The 9,687-nt window shown below is 30.2% G+C and overlaps 1 protein-coding gene across 3 annotated transcripts; it reads left to right on the top strand.

Moving 5' to 3' along the window:
- Positions 1–1,830: 1,830 nt before the first annotated feature.
- Positions 1,831–8,892, top strand: LOC109814461 (putative disease resistance protein At5g66900). 3 transcript variants are annotated; one of them, XM_020378896.3, is made up of 7 exons: positions 1,831–2,224; positions 4,168–4,229; positions 4,536–5,195; positions 5,801–6,204; positions 6,736–7,097; positions 7,440–7,711; positions 7,840–8,892. In XM_020378896.3, the coding sequence occupies exons 2-7, from the start codon at positions 4,211–4,213 to the stop codon at positions 8,667–8,669; spliced, it is 2,547 nt and encodes an 848-aa protein (XP_020234485.1). In that variant the 5' UTR covers positions 1,831–2,224; positions 4,168–4,210; the 3' UTR covers positions 8,670–8,892. The 3 variants fall into 3 exon arrangements, with proteins under 3 accessions (XP_020234485.1, XP_029130410.1, XP_020234484.1); XM_020378895.3 differs by lacking the exon at positions 1,831–2,224 and adding an exon at positions 3,830–3,993; XM_029274577.2 differs by lacking the exon at positions 4,168–4,229.
- The last annotated feature ends 795 nt before the right edge of the window (positions 8,893–9,687 follow it).

The following is a 9,687-nucleotide window of genomic DNA, read 5'->3' as shown; positions in this document are numbered from 1 at the left end:
CAATTTTATTAGAAGATAATCTCAAACAATTCTACATTTTTGCATTATAAAGAATTATGGAGGAGCATGAAAATAATGGTCATATCGGAGAAAATCAACTTTTACATGTAATTGTGACTTTTCCAATGGAGATGAAATTCTCGATTCGAGTTCAAATTAGAGACTATATTTATTTTTTTTATTAAAATGTAGAGACCAAACCAAACCAACTAAAAAAAAATATAACAAAACAAGAAAGTGAAAATTAAAAGAAAGAAGTAAACGTCTAAGAAATTAAAATGGCGATAGAGGTTGCTAAGAGTAGAATTAAAAACAGCCAAGTCAAAATCTCTAAAAACCCATAATAAAAGCTTCATGAAAATTTGGTGGACTTGGTAACCGAGTTCTAGGAACCAAATCAACAGCAGAAACAAATCACATGGCAGCACCAACAACAACTACTATATAATATTATATAATATATGTATGTTAAAATATTTATCTTTATTATAATTTTTTAAAATTTAATTAATTTTTTATTATGATGATTTTAATATTTTATTTTTATAATTTTAATATACTTGTGATATATAATATCATTAGAAAATTTTGATTAAAAATTGGTTGAAATATCTGGACAAAATATTACTCTTTTAAATATTTATTGCAATTACAACTGATATATGTTTCTGTGATTAAATAATACCGCACAATTATGTTAAAGAGAATAAATTAACTTCATGGCTAGTACATGTTTATTATCTTAAATCGAAGATAATATTAAACACTTATAACAAATCATGCTACGTAAGTACCAGACTACCAGTAATTTTTATTAGAGACATGCTTAATATACTAGATACTGAATTAGTCTAATAGTTGGAGAAAAAGGGTTTAGAGTAAAACTGAAACGACCTAATTTTAATCTTCATTATTATAATTTTTCTTATAAATAAATAAAAATATTAGATACTTATTTATTTTAAGTAAGTATAATTCATAATAAATAAATCTTTTTGAATATATAAATTATATTATAATAAAATTCACAATAAATAAATATTTGTATCATATAAATTATACTTAAACCTTATAATAATTAATTTATATTATTATACAATATTATTTTCACCTATTAATAATTTATTTCAAAATGATATTTAACTAATTTGTTTTCAAAGAATATTCATGAAAACATTATATCTTTTAAAACAAATGCTTGAAACTTATATTATTATTTTTTTCAAATTAACATTAACAATATTAATGAAATTGAATAGAAGATAACATTGAATATTTTTTAAAATTAGATGATTAAATTGAATCATTTAAAGATAGTAAGATTAAATTGAATATCCCAAAAATAAAGGGACCAAATTGAATAAAAAAATTATCTAATATTTTAAATATTTAATTTAATATTTTACACAATTATAAATTATTTTATTAATTATTATTTAATTTTACCTCATTATTTTTAAAATATTTAATATTGTCTTTTTATCTAATTTTGTTAATATGATTAGTTTTAATTTAGATAAAATAATAATATTGAATATTATTGTTTAAATTAAAGTATCAAATTGAACTATATAAAAATAGTAGGATTGAATTGAATTTTGAAAATAGATAAAAAAAAATAATTTAGTTTTTTTTTATAAAAATATTCTAAATTTTAATTACAAAAATAATAAGCATCTCTCTAAAAATTACAGGCCTAAAATAGTAATTCCGAAAAACTTGCATCGTAAGTAACAGGGTATTAATATAGAAAAAAACGGCGTCGTTTATGGCTTTCGTGCTGAGGAAGGGAACGGTTACAGTGAACAAGATAAGCGAGATCAAAAATTTGTAAAACAGAAAAAGTAACTAAGGGAGGGAAAGCAAAACACAAACAACTCATTACAAACTGAACACTTCCTCTTATCTCTTGAGAACTATAAACAATTTTTTCAGCTGTTTCTGTTTCACATCACTTTGGTTCCGTTATCGCCACTTGGATCGCTTCTTCTTTCCTCAAATCCTCTTCTAATTTTCCCACCTCCATGATTTCCGTCCTAGAAGGTTTCAGCCACCATATGATCGGACCTGCGCCGGCAGAATCACGCTTCCTCGGGTACTCGCCGCCGAAGATTCGCTTCTTCTCGCTCATACTCACAAATTTCGACTCGTCGGAGATCGCTGAAGCTCCTTCATGAGCAACGTTAACGTTGGACCGATCCCTGACCTGCTCTTCAGGTTGCAGGTAACCAATCCTGTCCGTCCATTATGTATTTGATATTTTTATTTATAATTAGTTGAAAATATAAAATGTATAATCATTAAACTCTATTACAAAACATAAAGTTTAAGAAAGGAAATGCTATATGCTAAAAGAAAATTAGGAAATGTAGACGATGTTAATTAATTTTTATTGGGATAAATTTGAATATAAAAAAAATTAAAAGTGTGTAAAAAATTTAAATTAATTCTAACTTATTCATAATCAATCTGATTTATAATAAAAAAATTATTTTATTTAAAAAATTTTAAATTAATTTATTTTACAAAATTAATTCAGTTATGATTCATTTTTATAAATGCATCAACTCAATTTGATTTAATTTTTTAAAAAATTATCTATATATATAAATAAAAAATAAATAATTATATCGTATCAAACTAATTTAATTTTAAAAAATTAATTTATAAATTTTTTTTAAATCAATCTACTTTATTAAAAAATATATCGGTTAAAGTACCACTAAAAAAATAAAGATATACTTGACGAAATAACGAGAAAAGAGAGAGAATAAGTAAAAAAAAAAAAAAAAAAAAAAAAAAAGTGTGAGTGGATTGCAGCTTCCATGACTTTTCGTTCAAAGTCATTGAATAATGTTATTGCTAAGCAATTTCCTACATCAATTCAAGACAAAGACAGTCATTAATGTGTGGGGCCGTGGAACTGTAATTGTTGAGTAGTTGAGAATCACATGCTTTGACAATTTCGATAGGACAAATTATTAAATTTTAAATTAAAAAATATAATTATATATCATGAGGAAATGATTTCGAATCTTGGATTGTCGAAAATTTTACCGGTTCAAATACTTTGTAGTTTGTCCACCTTATACGCGCCCCTCTTCATACGACTTATTACTTAACGTTTAATTAGAAGTTTAAAACGCTCACAATTCAAGCGACTTGACGTTTAGTACGTTAAAAACTCAGACAGCTTCCCAGGTCAAGTCTGTGTAATTTCTATCAACTTGACTAATAAATATAGCAAAAAATGCCAGTTTGTACTCTGTTTTGTTAAATTAAAATGACAGACCAAGCACACTGATTGATTACTTTTTTAAAGCAAAATAACTCATGGACATCCACTATCAGACGAGTCTTTCTTTATCATTAAACGAATAAAAGAAAGTTTTTTTTTTAATATTTTTATTTTCTGTTTTAATTATTTTATTTTATTTTTAATATTGTCTCTTTATATATTTTATTGGTCCTTGATGTTTTGTGTCTCTTCCTATTATCTATAATATCTATTGTTGAAATACCTTTTATTTTATCTCACAAAATTAAAAATCCTTATAAGATTAACTCAATAAAAAAAATCGTTACAAAAACAAATTATGATGGAGATTAAGAATAATTAATATATATATATATATGAACTAAGAAATATATTATAAAAATCCAAAAATATTAATAAAGATAAGTATAACGAATTATAAAAATTAAAAGGTAAAATAAAAAAAATTATAAGGATTAAAAAAATATTTTAATATTAAAAAGTTAATTTTTTTTTATAAAAGTATATAAAAGAAAAAAGTAAATAAAAAATAATATTAGGACATTTTCCTTGTTTTCATAAATAATGTCGTAAAAAAATGTAAAAGTTAAATAAAATAAGATGAAAGAAAATATATAATAATATCAGGGTTTTTTCGTTGTTAACTTCATAACTTTATTTACGCGTTTAAAAATACGAAAGTCTCCGGGAAGCTCAGCTCAGAGGAAGAAGGCAAGGTAGTTTCAAAAATTGTCCCTGATAAATAGCATTGTTTCGCGCTCCCAAAATTTTAATATTTTCAATAGCAAACCTGAAACTTGAGTTTCACTTTACCATTGCTGATACTTTCATCTTTGCTTAATTGGATTGTAAATCGTTTCATTACCCGTTGTGCTACTTTCATCAACCAGAAGAAAGACAGACTCAGCAAAATATCACAAATTCATACGAGGCATGAGCGATTGCCACGAAGGTATAATAGCAGTATATGTTGAGATGTCTTCAATTTTGTTAATGTTTAGCTCCAAAATTTGAAGGAGAAAGGTGTTTATTGTATCATTGATTCTGCGAGTCTCTTTGTATCTATTCTCTGAAAGAAATAATATACTCTCTCTGACTGCACGTTAATTCTATGAATCTATTTTATTTTTCAATTCTTGCCATTGCTTTAACAGTATATAATTGTCTCTTTTCGTTTTCTAAACTCTCAATTTGAATTTGATGCATCAACGCTGAGTTTCTATGCCTTTGATAACTTGTTCCTTGTTTGATTGCATAGAGGGAGGATGCCACCGGTTGGTTATCATGGGAGAGACCAAACAACTTGTTACCCCTTGGACAAGATTTCAAGAGGCAATGAGGATGGTCATGGACATAGAAGAAAAAGGAAGAAGGAACAAAAGGTACAAGCGAATACTTAGGTCAATCCTCAAGGATATGACTACTGTGGTGCAGGAAATCAAGCAATACAATGAACAATTGGACCCACCCAGAGAAGAAATTAACACTCTTATCAAAGAAAAAGATGCTGGAGAAGAGCTTGTGTGCATTTCTTGCTCCAGGACTGTTAGGTGGTTGAAATTTCTCTCTTGGCTTCCACTCTTTAGGAACAGACTTTGGTATAATAAGAATGATTCCTTTGCTGAGGATGACAAACAAGTTAACTCTATCAAACACACATTGTACAAGGTGAGAGAGATTCTCGAGCTTCTTGACATAGAGAATTTTGAGCAGAAACTGAGAGGTGTTGGAACACCAATCAAGTGTCCTTATGGTGTCCCTAGAAACCCAGAATTCACTCTTGGGTTGGGTGTACCGTTGAGCAAGTTGAAGATGGAGATTCTCGGGGACGGTATGTCCATCCTTTTGTTGACTGGTATGGGTGGATCTGGTAAAACTACTTTGGCTACAAAGCTCTGTTGGGATGAAGAAGTCAAGGGTAAGTGGTAATTCCACTTTGGTTCTCTGATGCATGATAAATTGGCTGACTAATTCTTATAAGGAAGACTATGACTATGTCCATTATGAAATTTGTTTAGACTGATAATTATTCCCTTATTAAAGCTTTCATAAGTAAAAGACAGATCTGAATTTTTCTTATCGGAAATCTGTTTAGAGTGATAATCATCCCCTCATCAATGCTTTCATAATTTCACTTATATGTCCTCTTCTATCTCATACACAATTCTCTGCCATAAACTATTACTAAAAGATAGTAAAAGACGGATATGAAAAAGTTTAATTGAAATTTGCAAACATATATGGAAATTTTATCTGTAATAGATGTAAATAGTGGCTTGCGAAGTGTTTTTAATCCCTATTTCTGAAGTGTAGAGCAGCTTAAAGCAGAGTCAAGCTTGATGTATATTGATGTCCTTTGAGAAATTAATATGTCTTTACATCAATATGAACATATTGTAGGCATCTCAAGTTCTTTGCAAATATTGTTTAACATATTAGAGAAGCATTAGCAAAATATTGTGTGTTTTATACTAGACATCGTATCAAATGCTCTATGCTGACAGATCTCGTTGCTTTCACCAGGTAAATTCAAGGAAAATATTTTATTTATCACTTTCTCACAAACGCCTAAGTTGAAGAATGTTGTAGAGAGACTATTTGAACATTGTGGATACCACGTGCCTGAGTTTCTAAGTGATGAAGAGGCTATTAAACGGTTGGGAATTTTGCTGCGGAAAATTGAGGGAAGTCCACTGTTGTTGGTATTGGATGATGTTTGGCCTGGCTCAGAATCCCTTGTTGAAAAATTTAAATTCCAGATGTCTGATTATAAAATTTTGGTGACTTCAAGGGTTGCATTTCCTAAATTTGGCACCCCATATATCTTAAAACCACTTGCTCATGAAGATGCAATAACCCTTTTCCGTCATTATGCTCCCTTGGAAAAAAGCAGTTCAAGTATTCCTGACGAAGAACTTATCCAAAAGGTGCGTATTCTTACTTTCTGATATGGGAGTGATCTGTACCTCCCCTTTTTGTCTGAATTCATTGTTAAAGTAAAATTAAGAGAAAGAGATATATTGGAAGTGCATTTACTTTATTGATATGTTGCCTATTTATAGGCAATCCAGTAACAGTCCAATAGATAAGCACTACTCCATAAAAATAACCGAGTACATAAAAATAGGAATGGACTCAAGACATGGACTCCTCAAATCTACAGGAACAACTAACGACTCCTTAAAACTAGGAATAAAAACAGTCACAGGACTTGGTCAAACAGAACCACGTCACAAATTATTTGACAGTCATTAGCTTGAAGCAGACAACACAAGATAGGAAGGACATAACCGCTTGTAACATTTTTTTTTTATAAAATAAATAACTTATTGTTGAGTTAGAGAGTAGAAAGCTGTGTTTTGACCCCTCAAAGCAATAATATGTAGATTACTTGCTGCTTGGGCACCTAAGGTATGACCTTTCGTTTACTAACCCTATTTGCTTGCACTGAAATGCAGGTTGTGAGATATTGCAGGGGTTTGCCGCTTGCCATTAAAGTGATTGGTAGATCACTCAGACATCGATCGATTGAGTTGTGGCAAAAGACGGTGGACGAATTGTCCCATGGTCATTCTATTCTTGATTCTAGTACTGAATTACTTACATGCCTCGAAAAGATCTTGGATGTTTTGGAAGACAATCCCAACGTCAAGGAGTGCTTCATGGACCTTGGGTTATTTCCTGAAGACCAAAGAATTCCTCTTCCTGTTCTCATTGATATATGGGCAGAGTTATATGGATTAGATGATAACGGCATAGAAGCAATGGAAATCATAAAAAAATTAGACTCCATGAATCTGGCTAATGTTTTAGTAGTAAGGTACAATGACTAGTTATTTTTCCTTCTCAGCCACTTAATTTATATATATATATATATATATAAAGGTGAATTATACTCTTGAACAAATACTTCAATAGCATGTATAACTCATGCAAGAATCATTTAGTAACTTGTAAAATAAACCAAAATAACCGTTTAACTTGTAGTGAATTTAAACTTCTCGCGTCATGCAACACTACATTTATTTTTATGAACATAATCTAGGGTCAGAAGCTGAAGTTCATAATTTATCTATCTGGTAGAGATAATGTATTTTAATCTTGTGGGATAATTTCTCTTCCTAAAGATTTATTTATCTTTTTTCTGCTGCTCATTTACCAGGAAAAATGCAAGTGATTCAGACAATTACTACTACAATAATCACTTTGTCATCCTCCATGATCTTCTAAGAGATCTCGCAATTTATCAGAACAATCGGGAACCAATTGAACGGAGAAAAAGACTGATAACTGACATAAATGAAAAAAAAACTCAATGGTGGCTTGGGGAGAAGCAACTAAGCATGGTGGCCAACTTATGGTCAAAATATTGCGGATGGTATGTTAAACAGAACCTCCAACAGGTCCCAGCTCGCACATTGTCTATATCAACTGGTTAGTTAAACCGTTTCTGAACTATATGCTCTTACTGTCTTACATGGTAAAAATGCTAATAAGGAAGTAGCAGCGGTCTTCCATTGATTACACTTTTCTAACTGACTTCATGCGGGTTGTTTTTGCAGATGAAACTTGTGCTTCGTATTGGTCCCACATACAAGCATCCCAAACTGAAGTTCTGATTTTAAATATTCGAACTAAGAAGTTTTACTTTCAAGAGCTTTTGGAGAAAATGAGTAAACTAAAAGTTCTTATCGTGACAAATTATGGTTTTCATCCTTCTGAACTGGACAATTTCAAACTACTAGGCTCTGAGTCAAACCTGAAAAGAATCAGACTAGAGAGGATTTCTGTTCCTCAATTGGGTTCATTGAAAATTCTTAAAAAACTATCCCTCTACATGTGTAGTAATATAAGTCAGGCTTTTGAAAATGGTACCATCCTAGTTTCAGATTCATTTCCATGTCTAGAAGATTTGAACATTGACTATTGCAAGGATATGGTGGAATTGCCTACTGGGATATGTGATATTACCCCACTAAAGAAGCTCAGTATTACTAATTGCCACAAGCTTACTTCTCTGCCCCAAGAAATTGAAAAGTTGGTGAATTTGGAACTCCTGAACCTAAGTTCCTGTACTGATTTGGAAGGGATACCTGATTCTATTGGAAACCTATCAAAGCTAAGACATCTTGACATCTCAAACTGCATAAACCTTTCAAGTTTACCAGAGAACATTGGTAACCTATGTAATCTAAGAAATCTCTACATGACAAGTTGTGCAAGGTGTGAATTGCCATACTCGGTCGTCAATCTTGAGAATTTGAAGGTAGTGGTATGCGATGAAGAGACGTCTGCTTCATGGGAAGCATTCGAAGCTATGCTTCCGAATCTAAAGATAGAGGTTCCTCGAGTTGATGTTAACTTAAACTGGCTTCATTCAATTAGCTCCTAATTAAGACCTCTTAAAAATAAATGTTAGACAAAGTGGGTATGTTATGTGAAATATATTACTTAAAGTGTGGAAACGCTCCTCTTGTTCCCAAGACATGTTTACTCAGGTTTCTCTAGCAATGTATGCATGTTTGTGAACAGTACTATGTTACTTGAAAGAAGTAGGAGACTTTATGAAGAATTATAATGATTCTTATAAATAATTGAAGGTCTTTTTTTTCTTAGTTTTGAAGTAAACTCTTTTTTTAATCTCCGAAATTATTCTTTTTTCCTTGAAATCCAACTTAGTTCTGATTCGGTTCGTGACTAATGTGATGTCTATAATCGCATAATTTTTCTTCATCTAAAATCCAGACGAAGAAGTCGCAACAAAGTTAAACCTTAGAGTGGACATGTGCATGTTTAACGAGTTCTTGAAAGGAAAAGAAGCTGTCACTAGCACAAATTTGCTTATAACTATTAATTTCCAGTATTTTACAATCAATCATGGGAAATGGTAAAATTGATTATAATATTTGTAAATTCTTAATAATTTAAATATGCTTTTAATCCTTACAAAATGAATAAGATTTGATTTTGACTTGTTTTTATTTTTTGTCCTCTAAAACTTGGTGTTCAAGTTCCTCTATAAACGTTTCTGACGCACAAAGTATTTTGAAAAGAAAAAGCAATTAATGAAGTAATTGTTGGAATCTTGAATGATGCAAAATAAAACATTTATGTTAACAAAAATAGTGTTAGTCAACATAGAAGTATAGTTGTTATCAGTTAGTTGTCAAAGGTGATGAACAAGGGTTTTTGTATTGTATATATTTGTATCCATTTTGCTCAGTACTTATCCAAAAATTAGAAGTAAATGGTCAAATTAATCTCTGAAACTGTCACTTACTCTCAATTTAGTTTCTCACTTTATTAAAAATAAAAAATCGTCCCCAAATTTACGATAGTTACTCACATTCGTCCCTCCATCATATATACTCCATTAATTATATCAGAATTGCATAGGTGATAAGTTATAC

The sequence above is a fragment of the Cajanus cajan genome, chromosome 2, assembly GCF_000230855.2.
Source record: "Cajanus cajan strain Asha chromosome 2, NIPB_CcT2T_4, whole genome shotgun sequence".
NCBI lineage: Eukaryota > Viridiplantae > Streptophyta > Magnoliopsida > Fabales > Fabaceae > Cajanus > Cajanus cajan.
This window is presented reverse-complemented; position numbering and strand designations above follow the sequence as displayed.

What these genes read in the sequence shown, in the direction of transcription:
- LOC109814461 (XM_020378896.3), top strand. An exon ending in TTGGGATGAAGAAGTCAAGG is followed by an intron (nt 5,196 to 5,800) that starts GTAAGTGGTAAT and finishes TGCTTTCACCAG; the next exon opens with GTAAATTCAAGGAAAATATT. An exon ending in ACGAAGAACTTATCCAAAAG is followed by an intron (nt 6,205 to 6,735) that starts GTGCGTATTCTT and finishes ACTGAAATGCAG; the next exon opens with GTTGTGAGATATTGCAGGGG.